Here is a 19,259-nt window from a genome sequence, read left to right on the forward strand (position 1 = left end):
ACTTTGGCACAAGGCCAAATACTTGCAGTACCACCAAGTAACAACTGCCTTGCCCAATGCAAGCTCAGTTAAAACTTTTTTTTCTTTCTGGCCAGAGAGGGAAGACATCTAGTGACCACCCATGCCTGGAAGAAAAGGTGCAACATTTTAGAATTGGTGCTGTCACTTAGGGTCAGAGATGGTAATGTCCCAAACTTCGCACTGTTGATTTGGAATAGTTTAATTAGAGCTTGTGAGTCAACAGTCTCTCCTTCACTTGACTGCTTCAGCCTGGATCTGGTTTAGATTGATTTCTATCCTCTTTTTTTCTACCTTTCTCCTTTTCCTACCCAATTATCTCTGTCGTCCACTTTGCAGAACATCTGCCACCCCATTATTACCAACAGCAAATGTAGAATCATTTCCTGGAGGGTGTTCCCTCCCAACCTTGTTTTTCTAGTTTTTACTTGAGCTGGTCAATAAATTTGGATACAATGCTATTGCTATTCATTTTCATGCTTTGTGTCTTCAGGAAAACGACTTTATTTTTCTTTACGTATCAACAAAAAGCAAATAAACAGGAAATAACTATATCTGACCTTTGCAGAGGCTTCCTTTCTCAATGGCTGTGAAGAGAGAGTCTATAAAACTTGTCACACAGGGTAGAATGTTTTCTTTGTCCATTGGTCTGTCCAAAATAAATCGAAAGACTTATCTCTGTTACATTGACACCCACAGACATATGAAAGCTTTCTTTCACATTCATCTTGTATTAAATTACAGATAGCTCACTCCAAGTTTGAAACCAGCAGCAAACCATTTTTGCTATTTCTAATCTCAATTTAAGTTGTAGTATTCATTGCACCTTCTTTCTGACTATTCCTTCCATGCAAGGGCATCATAATTATTGAAAAAAACCACTGTCTAGAGAGGACAGTGCTTAAAACACAGAAACTGAAACATGTCAAGAACACCTCTATGTACTAGACTACTAAATTTAGGGAGCAGGCAATCAAGAAACTGATATTCTATTTCTGACTTTACTACTGACTCATGGTATTTCCACACAGCATTTTTTCAGCTTTTAACCCTAGTTTCCCCAAACTAGGGTCAGTAATTATTGTCCTTCCCACAGTAAAATTATTTCTGACAGATAGTGAACTAGACAGTATTACAGAAACACATGACAATAGTATCTTAGATTATCCCTTACCTAATATGTGGCAGTACAACCAAGGCAACCCAAGGCTGTGAAAGGTCAGTGATGTCTTCCTTCTCAGGTAAACGGATTAAAGACAGAACATGATCTAAGACTGGGACTTCTGCCTTTCCTCCTTGTCTTTTCCTTGTTTGTTGCCTTGTATTAGAGCTAAAAATAAAATCAAACTTTTAGTGAGTCACCACTGCATATCAGATTGTTCCTTTTCCTCCCATGATATTCAAAATTATGTTTGCTACTTGGTAGCAAAAGGGACTTGGTACAACCCAAGTGTTTTTTTTTCTTTTCCATGTCCTCTACAGCCCAAAGTATCACCTAGTCATGCTGAGAAGCACAAAACATGGCCCACAAGAAATGCCAGGTCTTTATGTCAAGTTTAAATAATATTTCTAGAAGGAAAGACACTGGTTCTCAGTTGGACACCTCACAACTAGGACACAGAGCCTCTAGGAGCACCTGAGAGTCATCTCTGTGATTACTGTTAATAAATCATGATCACGCTGACATAGATAAGACTAATGGCTGACAGAAAACAACCAGTGAAGTAAAAGTTTGGGGACTTAAAAGGAATCTCAAGCTGTGCACAAATCAAAAAGCCTATCTGCAGGCAGAAAGGGCTGACACCATACGGGAACATATAAGCAGGAGTACATCGTACCCCATGGACAGCAATCTTTCCACCCAGTGCTCGCAAGACCACAGTTAGAAGGCTGCATAGGCTCCATCCTTCAAGAAATACAGAAGCTAACAAAAAGAAGCATCAAGAATCATTAGAGGTTTAAGAAACAAAATTTATGAGATAAACCTCAAGGAATTAGGATTGTTGGACCAGAGAAAGAAGATTTCAGATGTTTCTGATGATCAAAGCCTGTTACTTGCAAAAGCTGGATGCAAAGAGCAAGAAATATTCTGCTTTTCATGTTCCTTGCAGATAAGATAAGCAGCAATGGATTTAAACTGCAGTAAAGGAAGTTAGTTCACACACTGAGGACTGGGAAAAAAACCAAAGAACAAATGCCTGTGTAACTATAAGGACAGCAAAGTACCGGCACAGACTGCCAGGGGCAGCTTGGGAATCTCCAGAATTGGAGTATTTAACAACAATTTGGTCAGACTTCTTTCAGGACTGGTTCAGGAATTGCTAATTCCACCTTAGGTACGAATCGGGATATGCAACTCTTGAGATGTCTCCCAGTCCTCATTTCTACCACTGACATTGCAGGAGTACAAAAGAGTCCCAACTAGGACTAAGGTCCTCTCAGCTATGTACTCCATACCACTGAAAATCTAGAGATCGAAAGACAAAGAAAACAAGGGAAGAAAACCAAATTTAATTATTTTGATTGAATCTTCTGTTCCCTAAACCCTAATACCTCCACTCTATCAAATAACAATAGGAAACACCCACGGAGTGGACTGCTTTTAGGAAAGATAAAACCTTACATAAAAGGCAATACAAGTCACCACTCTGCAGGTGAAAGTTTTGAATTATCTGAGCTAGACTGATTAGAACAATCGTTATCAGTCAATTCGCAACGGTCCCTCTATGCTTGACAGTGGTTACCCCAAACCTTTCCAAAGAGGCTCCAGGGGGAAAATAACCACTTCCTTGCAACAAAGCTAGCTTTGCAATTAGAAGATGTTGAGCTGTGCCAGCACAGTCCTGCATCTGGATTAACCACATGCCCTTTGGTACCCAGCTGTGCTCTACTAAGACTATGGTACTGCTGCCAAGAAAGCTCCTGGACAAGATGTATGCATACAGGGAAGAAAGATGGGAACACAGGCAGGAGGTTAGTAATGATGAGAACCTGGACTGCAGCACCCACTACAAAGATTAGCTGCCCAAGGATGTAGCATGCATCTCAGCATCACAAATCCGGATCACACACCAACCGCAACACTTGCGAGCCTTTTTATATCAGTGATAACCTATCCAGAGCAGTATCTCCTCTCAAATAATCTCAGAGAAAAATGGGATCTTACTGTATCACTTGGTTGGCGAATCTGCCAGCAAAATTGCCATTTACACAACTCCGTGCACTCTGTGCCAATACTGGGGGGCAACTCTTACGTATCTCTGCACTGCCTTCAGGCCCGCAGCCATGCAGACACACTGAGCATTTGCTAAACTTGAGAAGTCTCACCTGACAGATGATTCAGTGAAAACGAGGGGATACTTTTCAAATGCCATTGAACCAATGGTAGGAGGCTCTGCTTTCACCAGAATGAGTTTAGCCAGAATTGCCATTGCCTCATCCTTTGTGAGGGCGTCTGTGCCAGAGAAGCAATGCTCAATGTACTCTAGAAAGCATGGAAGAAAATGCTGAAGGGATAAACAAACAAACAAAATAGTTAAGGATTGGTAAGTCTCTTTAATCATGACCAAATCCACAAAGAACACGCGACATCAGCCACAAGGGAATGCAAACACTCACAAATGAGCCAGCAAAGCACCAGACTTATCAGTCCTGGTGCCCCAACACACCAGCACACAGACATCCTCCTACCCTAGAAGGGACAGTCATTTGATGTAAAAAGTTAGTTTGCCCCAAATCTAGTCTCATCAGAACATTCCAGATCCCCAACCTTACTTTCACCTCCCATTCCATTTAATTTAATTTGATTCCTCCCAGATCACCAGTTCCAGGCCTAACCTATCAGACATTCCTTATTCTTCATTTCCATTGACTTTCCCCAGAACTCCTTCTCTTCATCCCATCCTTAACAAGCCATCCCTTTAATTCCCAACAGATAAGTTTCTTTTTTGTGAGCACAGACACCTGTAACCTTCTCCAACCCTGAGCACCATTACCGAACTTCAACACAATGGCCTAAGATTCTTACCAGATCCTGCCAGAAGTCTAAACAAACATCATGTCAATGCACAAAAATGCTTCAGCATACAAGGCAGGTAAACATACTATGGATTTCCCAGTTGTTCCCTTTGGCAACAAAGCCAAACAAAATGCACAAAAGCTTCCACCTACCCTCTCAAATTGCTTCATTGTGAACATCGCTTCAGAGAAGTCCAAAAGAAAGCACCGTTCAAATCCACTTGCAAATACCTGCAAGACACAAATGACATTTCACAGTCACCTCTCCATTACTCAAGGGACATTTTTTCTGGTTTATGAACCAAACATGCTTTGAACTCTGAGACACCCAGCCTGGCTCTCTTCATGGCCAGCAGGGCTTGTTAATTCAGGCACACACAGAAATACTGTTTCCAGTGACAGTTCAGGTACAGAAAAGCACAGTCCTTTTTGACAAACCCTGCTGACACAACCCCTTTCAACAAACCCTGATGGATCCAAGCTGGCCCTGTGCAAAGACAGTTTAGGTACCTCTTTAGTGTGATGTGGAAAATGTAAGTCGAAAGTTCTAGGACTGCAGCATAGACACACAAACTGGTAGGAAAAAGCTTAGGCCCAAAAGATCTTTCCACTCAGTGTTTTTCCTGAGTAGCAGGTTGCAGAAAGTTTACCACTTCATGGGCAGAGCCAACCTCTGTGCTTCTGATGGACCACGACAGGAACAGTCCTTTGAGATACCCAAGATCAGTGCTCTTCAACATGGAGATGTGAAAAATAGAAATACACACCCAGATCTCCCTTTCCCAGACCCTTCAGAAGACAAGGACAGCTTTAAGCCTCCTCCAGTTTAACCCAGCCCACACAAATATTCTCAAATGTTTGAACCTTATAGCATATTTCCCAGCCTGAAGCAGAATGTTCTGAAACCAGCCTGTTCTAGGGAACTTGAACTCTGGGATTTCTGCTATAAGCAGCAGTCCTTGTTACCTTCTCAATAGCTTCCTTGGTCAAGGCATCAGGCAAGAAAACTTTCTCGGCCAGCAGGAATGCAGAAATGGTGTTCAGCAGGGTCTTGCAGCAAGATGATGAGAGATCTGGTGTTTGTAACATTTTTATTAAAATCTGAAATGAAAGACGGAGAACTGATATTTGTCTATGAAGATAGCGATCGTCTGGTCCCAATGACCTGGACAGTCACTGGAGCAGGAGGGCATGGTGTTCTAAGCTTCAGCCCACAGAAATGAATCCTAATAGTCCCGACAAAGTTTGAAGGCACTAAACCTACATTTGAACCCAATGGGGTCAAACGTATGTGAACTTGGTACAACTGCTCTTCCAATGATAGCGGGGTCTGGGTCACCTCCACAGTGGCAGGAACTGGTCTCTAGAAGCCTTCCCCCTGCCCGTTTAAAGGAGGACTACACCAGCATTACAGCACAGAGGCAAATTCTCGTAGGATCAGAGACGTAGCAACACTCAAACGTTCCTGTACAGTCAACTCAACCCTAAGCCCAGATGCACCAGAAATGTGTACGAGCGCTTCAGCTGACCACGCCTCTTCCACATACATTGATACTTCTCTGGCACATCAGCCAAAGTGATGGTCTGACCTACCTGACAGACATCTTCAGGCATTGAGATTTTGGATCCATTTGCATGTTTCACTAGGATCAGATAAGCTTGCAGAATCCTTTCCATCTGCTCTGAAGCTATACAGCAGTTGGCCTTAGTTATTTTCCTCTGCAAGTCTAAGAGTGACTCCTATTCAAATAAAAAAGGAAAGCAAAATGTTTCAAAGAAATGATCAGACTTTCTTTCACTTACCGCTATTTGAAAGGCATTCTAAAGAATCAACTTCTCATCTGCTGGACAAACTATTGTTGACTCTCTCGTTCACACTCAACAAACTAAACCTTGCAAAAACACCATGTGATCCCCATTATGTAAAAACACATCCCAGATTCCTTGGACAGAAACACAAATATCTCCGAAGGTGAGGGTCTCCTGAAAGGCCAATACATGACATACAAAATTAGAAAGAAAAAGAGAAAGAACTACTTGGCCCCAGACTCACAATGGTTTGGAAGCACCCAGCTTCCACTGGAATTAGCAGACCTTAAGTACTTTTACACTTTATGCATCATTACGCTAATGTGGATGCTGAGAGGTTACTCGTATTGTCTACATTATACAGATAGTGGAGCTGCTCTGGATCACTCCCATTACTGTCTCTTTCTGTCCAGAGAATATAAACTCCCAACCTTAATCCTACAAATTGAACCAAATTTAGAGAGCTATCATAGACTATGTGAATATTTCCCTCTGAGCAAGGTACCCCCAGGGCACCCACTGGTTCCCAGGGTAAAAAAAACAAGCCTCATTAAAAACTGGATGGAATTATGTCACCAATTTCCAAGACTTCATCACAACTGCAGATGTTAAGTGACTCAGCCTCCAGGGACACAAAACATCCAGTGGCAAATCATTCTGTAGCCAATGACAGTTAGGCAACAATTGCTGTCATACTGGGTGAGGTAGAAGGAACAGAATGGGATTTTCTGGCAAACTATAGATAGTCACAAGGAGGCAGTTCCAAGAAGGAACAAACAGGACTACTTACCCATGCAGGAAGGACTACACTAAAGTCCACTTGTACTATTTCCTCCAGTTTCCCATTTCACCCCTCTGAGGAGCACAACTGACACATGTGTCAGTTGCAAGAGGTTTTGATCCCCCTTAGCAAATCCCAACTGCTAGTAAAAGCACCTAAATGTTGATCAGGTAAGTATACAACACTTGCCAGGCCCTTCCTCATCATTCCACATCACCTTAACCCAACACAGCACAGCCCATGGCACTCAGCTGTGCTCCCTCAAACCTCAGAGTGTAACCCCCAAGCAGCAACAAAGGAACACCGAGGCTGAAATCACTGTGATTTTCAGTACTTGGCTCTGAGGCTTCATCTTAGCTTTCCAGGTTCAGCCCAGATCTTTGCTGTAAAGCTGTAGAGCTGCAAAGCAAAAAGCTGCCCCTTTACTGCCACTAAGAGATTTCAGAACCACCAATATATACCTACTTCAGCAATATAAAGCAAGCCCTAGCATTCTCACTCCAGCAATGGGCCTGTGATGTCTGTCTCTGCACAGGCAGATCCTACAAAACCTCCTTGCCCAGACATGGGACTAGGTTCCAAGTCTCACACACAGCAGCTCACTTCACACTCACAGCACAGCCACCAGGGTCACTCTGAACTTCCAAAAGAAGAGTGGGATTTTTCCTATGCACATGACACTCTACTTATCATTTCCAAAGCAGAAACCACACAATTCTGGTCAATAAGACACAATACTTTTCTTGATAAATGCACAGTCTCCCATGAACAACAACAAAAAAATAAATAACAGTGTACCTCCAGGCACTTGAAGACAATGTCAAAATGCTCCTTATGGATATGGAGTACAGCTGATCTGATCATCTGCTCAAAGGCTTCTCCTACAGTTGCCCACGGTAGTTCAATTTCTGCTTCAGTAATAGGCCCCAGCTTTAACAGAATTAACTTCATAGCCTGCAAAAGAAATAGCACATCATGTTCTTATACTTACAAAATAATATAGCAATCCTAAAATTAGTTAGTGCCATATACTGCTAAAATACTCCAGTGATAGCGATTCTTTCTAGAATGACTAGAGAGAAAAAAAAAAAAAAGGCTAACACTTAAAATCTGAAATATCAGCATGCAGTACTATTTTAATATATAGGAATACTGCATAGGAATTACTAAAAACAACCCTCCTATCTCAAAGAATATTCTTAGAAAAGGGCTTTCAGATCTTATTAAGGAATGAACAACATGCTTATCACCAAGGATCCACCGAGGTGAATATGACAACACTCAGTGGTTTCACTGAGCACTGCCTAAAGCTCCATTACAGCAACATTTAAACCAGTCATCTTCTCTCATCTTTACCGTCTCTGCACAAGAGTGGAACATGTTTCGAACACCCTTGCACATCTCAAAAAGTAGCTGTCCTACACCTTCCACCTTCTCGGGGTGCTCCCCCAGGTCACGGAGCATTAAATTGAAGATTGCATTTTTGTCGGAAACCTAAGGAGAAAAAAAAAAAAAGTTATCTGCTATTCAGAGCTTCCAGACGGATAGAGGCAATTGAACGGCTCCGCAGCACCATGTTAGTCTCCTAGTCCTACCTTCCCACAACAGTTTAAATTCATTATTTCTGCCACCACACAAGGAAATTGAAAGGAGAAAAATGATCAGCTATTCAGTCACTCAGCCACTACAGTCCACTCCCCTCAGGATGTACATAGGTCTAGTGAGATCACTGCAGCTGAAATACGTGTTTTTGATGCATAAATGCACCATTAAACTGGTCCCAACTGAAACACAAAGGTCACTGCACTGGTGTGGAGAGAGACATGTATCAGCCGATCACAGAATCCAGACATCCAAAACTATAACCACAATTGGGATTACTGCAAGGACTTCTGGCCCAAGATTTTAAAAGCCTCCATTTCTGAGGATTTGACTTGGAAGTTCAGCAGCTTCTGAAAACACCAATCAAATATGCTTTCTTAAGGTCTCTTAACTTAGGGCAAAAATGAGGATACCCAAATTTGCTGTCCAGACTCAGGAACCCTGGCTTTTGTATATTTTGACTAAATAAAAACCAACAACTACCACTCTCTTTCCTTACTCCAAGAAAGGCTGCTGTCATCTTGATTGATCTGCTTGAGAACATTATATACTCTGATTTTTAGAAGTGCAAAAAAGGTTGTCACAAGAATTTCAGTTCCACAAAGGCCTTAAAGCATTAGTGAAAAAGCCAGTGTTCATTGACAAATTACAGCCTCCCTTTTCATGGAATCACAGACTGGCAGGGGTTGTAAGAGACCTCTGCAGATCATCTAGTCCAACCCCCCTGCCAAAGCAGGTTCACCCAGAGGAGGTTGCACAGGATCACATCCAGGTGGGTTTTGAATATCTCCAGGGAAGGAGACACCACAACCTCCCTGGGAAGCCTTTGCCAGTGCTCTGCCACCCTCAGAGTAAAGAAGTTTTTCCTCACGTTCAGGTGGAACTTCCTGCGCTCCAGTTTGTGCCCGTTGCCCTTTGCCCTGTCACTGGGCACCACTGAAAAGAGTGTCCTCGTCCTCTTGACACCTACCCTTTAGATATTCATAAGCATTTACAAGGTCCCCTCTCAGTCTTCTCTTCTCCAGGCTACAGAGCCCCAGGTCTCTCAGCCTTTCCTCATAAGAGAGATGCTCCAGCCCCCTCATCATCTTCATAGCCCTCCGCTGGACTCAGCACTCCAGATGTGGCCTCACCAGGGCAGAGTAGAGGGGAAGGATGACCTCCCTCGACCTGCTGGCCACACTATTCTTAATGCACCCCAGGACACCACTGGCCTTCTTGGCCACAAGGGCACAGTGCTGGCTCATGGGTAACTTGCTGTTCACCACGACTCCCAGGTCCTTCTCCGCAGAGCTGCTCTCCAGCAGGTCGACCCCCAACCTGTACTGGTGCATGGGGTTATTCCTCCCCAGGCACAGGACCCTACACTTGCCCTTATTGAACCTCATCAGGTTCCTCTCTGCCCAGCTCTCCAGCCTGTCCAGGACTCGCTGAATGGCAGCACAGCTTTCTGGTGTGTCAGCCGCTCCTCCCAGTTTTGTATCATCAGCAAACGTGGTGAGGGTGCACTCTGTCCCTTCATCCAGGTCATTGATGAATATGTTGAATAGGACTGGACGCAGTACTGACCCCTGGGGAACACCGCTAGTTACAGGCCTCCAACTAGACTCAGCACGACTGATCACTGAGCTCTGTCCTTCAGCCAGTTCTCAACCCACCTCACTGTCAATTCATCTATCTCACACTTCCTAAGCCTACCTGTGAGGATGTCGTGGAACAGTGTCAAAAGCTCTGCTAAAGTCAAGGTTTTGCAAGATTAGCTTAGCATTTCTAGTCATTTTAGATGAACAAATACTTGGTTTAATTGCTCTTAAAACAGAGTGCGACAAGGCCTCTATTTGCCGCTGCTGATATGAAGTGCAGGACGTTCTCAGTAAAGCACTCACTAAAAACGACAACTCAGGGCATGGTGAATGACAGTTCAGGTCTTGTTAACTCTTCTTTGGAGAAAACCTAATACTACACATTGAATCCAAGAGCCACCACAGAACGAAGACAGTGTCAAAGTACAAATGCCTCACTTACCTTTCTCATTAGAAAGACAAAACTTTCAGCAGCAAAGTTTCTGATGTGAAGTTTGTGGTGAGCCAGCAGGCTGCTGTACAGGCTACAAAGACACAAAATAATCCAGCGTCTTAAAGGCAATGCAAGATTTGCTACCAATTGGTTTTAAAAGTTAAGCTTTCAGTTTACATTGCCACTTTTTGCAAATACCAAGAACCTGTCCTCCTAGAGAGGGAAAATACCTTCCTCAGCTTGATTCCCTCCCACTCTCCCTGGACAAAGAGCAAAGTTTTGCAAAGCAGGTCAAATGACAATGCCAGGCAAATTAAGCCACATTCAGAAATATCTCTAAAATCCCTGGATCCACACAGATTCAACTGCAGCCTCAAGATTTTCAATACACATACTCAGCAGCAGTAAGTGAAATCAAAGTTGATTTGATAAGCCAGATTCGTATGTCAGTTGAGCAAATAAATATTTGCAGTTCAGTAGCAGTTGCAGGTGGCTCAGCACATGTTCAGTGCAGAGCAAGTGGAGCCTCGCATTCACAGCCAAGCAGATGTTGTTTTCAACATGCTCAACAGCTTTTGCTGGGTTGGGGAGGAAATCTGTAACCTCTGTTTTGCTCCACCTGTTCCAAATTGAAATTTGGAGGAAGCAACATGGATCGACTGGCTATGACAAAAAGAAGAGCCCTGCTACCACAGCAATGTAAGACTGAGCAAGCAGTAATACTGGGTCAGGCCACAGGTCCATCCAGCCCAGTACCGAGTCTACAGCAGCAGCCAGAAGCAGATGCCTAGGAAAGGTTTAAAAACAAGGCAAGCACATACAAGATCAGCCTTCAACCACCTGCAGCTCAGGGACTCCCCAAGCCAGAAGTGGCTCCTATGCATTTAGTAACTCCCTCCAACTTTGCCAGTTTCCCTTTAAACCTATGCCAACCTTCCACACTCACAGCATCCTGTGGCAAGGAGTTTCAAAGCATACAAAACTGTGCATACCTCATCTGCTCCCTCACTAAACAGACAAATTTAAGGAGAAGGGGAAAACATAAAGGGAAAAATACTGGGAAAGGAACAATTGAAGACTCAAAGCAACCCATTCAGTGTCCTAAGTCTAGGTGTCTGCAACTGGGAAAGACAGAAATGTTACAACTATGACTGAGGTATTTGACAGATACACAAGAAACCTGTGTTGAATTTAGACTTGGTCACAGGTTTCCAAGACAACTCTGACAATCCAGCGTCTTTCTGAGTTTGTTTACCCAGCTAAGGTGGATGCTTCTTCTCCTATTCCCACAGGAGAAAAGGGGACCCAAGGCCCAAATCTGCAGCTCAACCCACATCCATCCTCCAGCACAGTGGCCCACGAAAGTCAGTAGGATCTCAAAGGAGCTGTGTATGATAATAAGGCTCAGAGTCCCTCAGAAAGCAGGGAAAGCATGACCAGTATACTGAAGCATTAAGCCATGTATTTGTGTGGCATTTACACTTCTACAGCATCTAATAGCTGCCGATCAAGACAGACATTTAACACAGCTTTTACCTGTATATGTTGTGGATGTCCTTCACCATCAATCTCCACAAGTACTTGTAGAGATAGGAAAGAGATGTAAAAGCCCATTCCAGCATCTCTGTGTCCTGTGTATCCAGCAACTTTGTGATGGCCAGGAAAAAGTCATGAAAGTGAGGATAGAAATCACCCTGAAGATCTCGAGCCAGCTGCACCACTAGACTGTGTTTCAGAAAATAAACCAGGGTTAGTGCCTTTCAAAAACAAACCAATAAAAATCTAGTCAAGCATTGCATAATCCAGCACAGTCTTTTTGGAAAGAAAGACAGCATCACCTTTACCTCTCGCCTGAATTTAAATATCACCTATTAGGCAGCGGTGGATGGCAAGAATCTTACAATTTTAAAAAAAATTAAGCAGGTAACAGTAAACAAGAAGACATAATCATAACATCAACCAAAGCACTTGAATATTCTGTCTGACACTCAGGCTAATTTGCTTGCCTTGTCATAGTTGGTTTTTTTTGAAGACTTAGCACCATAAAGCTCTATCACGGAAATATGACGACTTTGGGCATCTCCTGGCTATATTTTCCTCAGGTACAATAAAGAAAAAGAACACTCACAACAGGACTCATGCTTACTTGTAATACCATCAAGGCTTCTGACGACATTTTCTCACCATATACTTACTCTAATAGGGGTTGATAAGCAAGACTGCCTTCAACTTGCAAATGTGTCTTCAGGCTCTGCACAATGGCACTCTGGTAATAGACCAGCTGGTTGAAGGACTGGCATTTGTTGGCCACTTCATTGTAGAATTGCACTGTTTGAAGCACAAAAGAGAAATCCTGAAAACTAGCCCAGTTCCAGGTAAACACGTAGGATGTTAAAGAATATAGCTCTCCAGAGCCCAGTCCAAGAACCAGTCAACAGAAAATCTCCCATTGGGCTCTGGACACAGAAGAAACATATTTTAACAGTTTAAGGAAACCAGAAAACATGAATAAAAATGACGTACAAAAATGCTGAGTGAGGTTCAGTTCCCTCCATTTCCGTAGTCCTTCAAAAAAGTAGGTTTCAACCTCCTATCAAAACAAAGATAAAGTAATAGTTACCAACCCTAATGAATGCAGCATGCAAAGATGAGAGGTTTAAATTAAGAAAACTATCGAGTGCCTCAAATATTTTAAGAATGTTGCAAGAAATCGTGACAACTTCATTTCAAAGGGTGCTATTGAATTTCCCTGAAAATAAGACTTCTTTCCATATTCAAAACACATTTGAAAATATTTTCTGGTGACAGGACTTTTTACATAATTGGTTTTTAGACCTCTGTGGACTGACCTTGATAAGCTAAGATGCTGAGCCATAGCCCATCCAGTACAAATGCTCTGGGATTTCTTTTGGCATCCCCACAGCTATTGAGTGGGAAGTTCAGAAGAACAATCCTGCAGGCCAGGAGGTAACGACCCTTCTTTATGATCTATAAAGACACATGCTGCGAGTATTGCAACTACTCAGCACCTGTAAGTTTTTGTGGGTCTGGACCTAGGACTGCTGACTGGCACAGCAGCATCTCTCACGCTCAGAAACACCCACAGGCTCACCAGCCACATGGAAGCCATCAGGGTGGCGCTGTCAAAGAGTCTCTGTGACAACACCGTGAAGCAGAGCAAAAAGTAAAAGGGAACAAAGCATGAAATGGGCTCCAGGAAAGGCAACTCTAGCAGGAGCTTCCAATTTATCCTTAAACAAATTTCTTAAGTGAATCTTTCATGGAACATATCTACTTGTGATGTGATTTCAGAAAAATGACCGCAGCTGCTGTTCTCACCTCAGCGTAGCTTCCAGTTCTGTCAATACGATGAATAATATCGATATTAACATTGCTTAAGCGCTCTGAAAACGTAAGGAACTGTAAAACAAAAGGACACACAAGGTTTTTGCCCTTCTCAGTCCCTCTCCATAGCACACGCACTGCAAACAGAAACCCCACCGCTAATGTCACCTGTCTAATCTGCAAACAGTCCTACCAGAATTGTAAGGCCAAAAAACGCTTAAAAGGCCCATGAGCAGGACCAACCCTCTCCTCCCTCGCTCTGCACAACCGAGACCCACACCTCAAACGTCCCCACAACACGATGATAAAAATGCAGAGAAATCCACCCGGATTCCACCAGACTGCGTGGCTCCTGCCTTTCCTCAAACAGCGCCCAGGTCAACACCCCCGCTGGATGTTATTTTTTTATTAAATTATGACAGTTTCCTACAGTGAGGCTGTGGCATGCCTCCTGCGTGACACGGACGGTGACCCGGCTCACGGAGGTGTCGCTGAGGGCGAGGAAAGGGGGAGAAGCCGCCCTCGGGCGCGGGTGGCTCGGCCCAGACTAGCACTGCCACTAAACTAACACCAACGACGAAAACCTAAAGACCCTTCCCCCGGCCACCCGCCGCGGAGGCCCGGCGCGGCCGGGCAGGCGGACGCTCACCCGGTGCGTGTTCCCCGACTTGTGGGCTGAGGACTTGCTCTTCATGGCGACGGGGGTGGACGGGGGGGGGACGACCCGGGCCCCGCGGCTCAGCCCCACACCGGCAGCCACACGTGCGACCCTACACGCCGGGCGCCGCCATGCCGGCCGCGGGCTGCCGGGAGGAGGAGGCGGCCCCGCCGGCGGAAGGGGCGGGCGGGGGCCGGGCGGTCCGTGCTGGGCAGGGGCGGGAGTGGGGCTGTGGGGAAGGAGGGTGGGACGGGCAGGTGTCCTCGGCTTGTGGTGAGCGGCGTTTTCTTGAGGGCTCTGGTGTAGCGCGGGGGGCTCCGCGGTAGCGGAGGGAGGCCCCGGCGGTGCCTGAGGGAGAGAAATCGGTACCGAGGAGAAAACCTTACGTGGGAGAGCGCAGCCCTCAGCCCAGCTTTGGTGGCTCAGCCTGAAACGCTCAGCTACTACAGCCCCGATTTCAGTGCAGACTTTTGCCCTGGCCTAAAAACCCCCGCTTCATCCCAAACAAAGTACGCGCAAACGAAGTCCTCGCACAAGAGCAGATGGTTATGGACCGATGGTCGCTCGCTGCTGCGCTCACAGCAGTGCCAGGGCCTGGGGGAGCTTCTGCCTGTGGCAGAGGTTGTGGGGGGGGCTGAGAACGTGCGTTGGGGAGATGGGAGGTGAATAGAAGCTGGTGAAGCTTTGGTTTGGGCAGGTGCAGTAGGAGCAACCCAGAACCCCACGACCGTTTTGGGTTGCGGCTTGCAAGGCTTGGGAGTTTGGCCTGCCCTAGCCTGCCTGTCCTGCCTGTTACAGGCAGCTCAAGGCCACTGTCAGAAACCAGGCTGGCAGGTTATTCGGACAGCAAGGCTCAAGGCTGGATTTGAGGACAGCTGAAGTTCACTATTAGGAGCACGTAGGGACCCACAACTTCCAACAGACCCGACAGGTTAAACACTGCCAGGTGCATCCAGAAGAGCTGCCCACGGGCAGGCAATAAGGCATTAACATGATAGCCATCGGGACAGTCAGGGGAGCGTGCTGCTCCAGCACCTGTGAAGTCAGAGAACTAGGGAGGCAGCTGTTAGCTTTAAAGCTTGCTCCTCTGCCCCTGGAATAGAAAAGACTCCTGGCATTTGCATTAGGTGCAAAGAAAATGCCTAGTTTAGGCACTTGAGTTCAAAAAGGTTGGCTTAAGTGTTTTCAAGCCTGAATATCTCCATGAGAAAGTGCAGTTAAAAGCATGTGGAGAGGTCTAGATCCAGAAAAGGGCTTAGGTACCAGTATGCAACTGTTTAAGAGCACAAATACATTTCCAGACATGGTTGGTAAATTCACCTGGTATGTTTCCTACATGTTGGGAACTTGTGAAAAACAATTCACAAGATCTTTTTTCCATTATGAATAGCATCTTGTAGAGTTGTGGAACTTCCTGGGATACACGCGTCCCAAAATCATCCAAGGGAATGAGTGAAATCTAACATTCATGGAAAGCAATGGGGAGGAGAGCTCAGGTGTGCTCTGCCTGTGGCAGAAGAGAAGTCACCAGCAAAAATAAAAGACGTTAGAGGAAGTATTTAAAAGGTTACAAATGCTTCTTTATGTTTGTAAACTGTCAACTTCTCAGAACATTGAGACAGGCTAGACCTGCAGCTGCTGATGTTCATGAGAGCTTCTGCCCACAAGAACTACTGATGGACTGCATTTCAACCAGCACTGAATACAGCACTTGGATATATAGATCTAAGTGAGCTTCAGGGTAGTAACTCAGGTATCAGTACCAGTATGGCCATGACAGTAGGTCTGGCCCTTTAGCTGGGAAGGTTCAGTGACCCAGAAGGTCCCTTCCCCACTTCTGTATGAGTTACAGCTATGTTAACAATATCTTTTCTACATATACTCCTGACTGCAGTGCCTCAGGCCTAATTCTTTTACTTTTCCAGGAAGAAGGAAGAGATGTGGCTTTCCCATCTCTGGGCAGGCCCCAGCTCCAATACCCTGTGATTATCTGGTGGGCCCAGCTGTCAGCAAGTCTTCGTCACGCAGACGGCCTTCTGAAGAGTGATGGCTTATTGGTACTAATACCTGTAGAGGCACGTAGAGGAAACCATCGTAAACCAGCACGTGCACAGCTATCAAAGTAGTCACCTAGGCAGATCTGACTTCTTCAAACACTCGCTGTGGGCTACAACCACCGATCCCTGACAGTAATCTGTCAGCGCTTCTGAGGGAGGTCTAAGATTCCTATGTCTTCTGCATTCCTGGGCTTTAGTCCTGGTGTCCAAAATCTATTTGCCGGACTCTGTGAGAGCCAGAGCCACTCTATGTACAAGCAAAGCAGGCTTGTGCTCTGGAAATGTGTCTTACCTTGAGTCAGTGTTACACTTTCCTGTTGGGTTTGTTTTTGTTTTAAAATGAGCACTGTCAGTTTAGCCTAATAATAGTAATTTGGGTAAAATACCTCAAGATTTAACCCAGGATGGTCTCACAGGGCAGAATTCATCTCACATAACCTGCAATGTTTACAATGCACATGTTTGCCTCTGAGAAGTCACTTTAGGCTCCTTTTATATTCACTGCAGATCTAGGCACTTTCTTGTGCTTGAAACATCTGTGTTAGAATAAAATGAATCGAGCCTTGGAATTGGTAATCTCAGAGAGTCTAGATGACCCCGTTATATGCACGTCTGCAACTGACCCTGTGAATGCCCCCCCCCCCCCCCCCGATGTGGCTCAATAACTACATAAATAAGCAGTATTCAAATTGTTGTAAGTTGCCCTACTTTGATCCTATTTTTCTGTGTGTTAATCACAGGCACAACACATACTCCTGAAGCCTGTACAACACTGAGTTTCTAACCTAAAGGATATGCTATCTGGTACAAGCCAATGATCACCCGATACAGCCTATTATTAACCTCAGGATATTGTACACTGCATAGGTGCACAGGTGTAAGATCAAATTTTCATTTTTCTGATATATTCATATGGGTGTGGTGTAAATGTGCCAGGAAAGGAGTTTGCATAGGGAATTTCATTGTGAGAAGATCTTACTTTTCAAAATGAAATATAGCAGTCAAATAGATTAGCAGAAAGACCTGTGAATTTAGAGAAACAGCTTCCAAGCTTGGATGCCCAAAGACAGGTTCCTCAATCAACACTAAAGACACTGAAGAAGTAACTGGAGTTATGAAGTGGTGAAAGTTACCTGCCTTGGTTGTGAACTCAGAAGCCGCCTTCTTTGCCTGTCTCAAGTCACCCCACAGAACAACTTAGGGTGCACAGGCTGCGTGCATGTGACTGAACCCCGCTGCATCGCAGGAGCTCGCTGAAATCCTTGTCAAGGGGGAAGCTGGCATGAGTTTGAAGGCAGGTTATACAAGCGTGTGGTGTCTTTGTTGTACTCTTTCAAGTGAAGCGAACAGATTTTTTTGTTTGTTTCTTTAATTTCTCTGCAAAGTAAGAAAAGCCCTTTGAAACACAATGATGTATTTTCACTGCCAATTTCCTCCTCGGCTTCTAGCTGGCATTTTGCCTTGCCTTGCAGGAGAAAATCCCACAAGATTATGTAGGATGTTGTCAAGAGCACTTGCATTTTCAAAACCAAAGCAGACAAGATACTGGAATCCTGTTCTGCAAACTGGTGGAACTGTTTGGCCGCATTTTTTCTAAAATGCCGGAAGCACAGAGATTCTGCAAATAACCTGCAACTCCAGGTCAATGCTAGCTGAGTCCTGGAGAGAATTTCACCTACCCTTAGGTTTGCAGCTCAGAGAGGGTTTTGGACAAGGAGCTGGAAATAGATCCCAGATTTCTGCAGTTATTTGTGTGTGTGTGAGAGAGCGTTCGTGCCTGAAATATCCTGGACTTTTAGGGACTTCCCTCACAGCCAGGGGCACTGACAACCTGATTCAGCTCCTTGAGACATCTAGGACAACGGCTGCTCTATTGCAAGTCAGGGTCCCGCTGCAGAGCTGGAACAAATGGGCTGTACAAGCTCCATCTCTAGAAGCAAACTGAGTAGTGCCAGAGCACAGGGATCATCCACATCGATTAATGATCAACACATCTCTGGCACAATTTTGGTTCGTGCCAACTAGTACAATTCCAAGGTTTCTGCCCAGTAGGAAGCCACAGCTTGTTTGGGTTTTGGTTTGGTTTTGTTTGTTTGGTTTTGGTTTTTTTTTTTGAGGTGGGTAAGAAAGTTCTAGAATTTGTGTTGGGCAGAAAAAGGATCTGATTTCTGCACAGACAGCATTTATACAGATGGCCCTGGGACAGGAGGGGTTTGCAGTGGTGACCACTGCTTCTGTCTTCTTCCCACTGCTCTGTCACAGCGGCAGCAGCAGAACTGGCTTCAGCCTTGTTGAAAGCAACAGCAACAGAAGCAGCAGGAGAAGGATCCACAGAGAAGGCAGGGGGTGTGGAAACAAAAATTATCAGGGAGGATGGAGTCTTGTCCTCCAAAAAGGATGTGAATTCTCTCCTGCATTTCACCCTCACCATCAGAATGAGGGGCATCTGGATTTGACAGAGACCATCTGGATTTCATGCTGTCTGACAGCTGTCTGGGACCACTGAACGTCTGATCACCGTCTAACTCAGATTTCTGACAACCATACCGAAACATGGCTGTTTGGCACATCCAGAAATGAAGTGTAAAGCCTTTAACAGTGAATCTGAAGCTGTGCTCCCAAATCTCTCCTTCCACCCCACACCAAATCCCTTTTGTTTGTTTGGAAGATTGAAATGACAGTGTAAGATGACAAATTTGGGCTGAGGGATCACAGCTGTAAGTTTTAAGGTAAAGTTAAACCTTCCAAAAAAGGAAGGATGAAAAATGGTAAAAGTCTCTTAGAAACAAGTGCACACAAGGGAGTGCTTCCCTCAAAATCATTGCCATCTCTCACATAAAATTATCTTTCTCTTTTGTGTCCTCTTTTGCTCTGTCTGTATTGGTCCCTTTATCTGTAAAAGGCCACTGAGGAAATACTAAATTAATAATCCAAGACAGCAATTTCTCACAATGAT

General features: G+C 44.7%; 1 protein-coding gene across 1 annotated transcript in view; it reads right to left on the minus strand.

The window, feature by feature from the left end:
* The window catches only part of UTP20 (UTP20 small subunit processome component), a 66,353-nt gene extending 52,071 nt beyond the window's left edge, over positions 1-14,282 (minus strand). The window contains exons 1-14 of the mRNA XM_086470560.1: positions 14,238-14,282; positions 13,583-13,663; positions 12,767-12,833; positions 12,439-12,571; positions 11,780-11,968; positions 10,253-10,334; positions 7,982-8,119; positions 7,424-7,579; positions 5,629-5,775; positions 5,002-5,136; positions 4,189-4,266; positions 3,346-3,524; positions 1,193-1,348; positions 579-667 (exon numbers count right to left, since the gene is read on the minus strand). Of these exons, the coding sequence (XP_086326686.1) occupies positions 579-667; positions 1,193-1,348; positions 3,346-3,524; positions 4,189-4,266; positions 5,002-5,136; positions 5,629-5,775; positions 7,424-7,579; positions 7,982-8,119; positions 10,253-10,334; positions 11,780-11,968; positions 12,439-12,571; positions 12,767-12,833; positions 13,583-13,663; positions 14,238-14,282 (1,675 nt within the window). The remainder of the gene's footprint in view (positions 1-578; positions 668-1,192; positions 1,349-3,345; positions 3,525-4,188; positions 4,267-5,001; positions 5,137-5,628; positions 5,776-7,423; positions 7,580-7,981; positions 8,120-10,252; positions 10,335-11,779; positions 11,969-12,438; positions 12,572-12,766; positions 12,834-13,582; positions 13,664-14,237) is intronic.
* Positions 14,283-19,259: the final 4,977 nt, after the last annotated feature.

Source organism: Leptosomus discolor, chromosome 1 (genome assembly GCF_034619465.1).
Source record: "Leptosomus discolor isolate bLepDis1 chromosome 1, bLepDis1.hap2, whole genome shotgun sequence".
Lineage (NCBI taxonomy): Eukaryota > Metazoa > Chordata > Aves > Leptosomiformes > Leptosomidae > Leptosomus > Leptosomus discolor.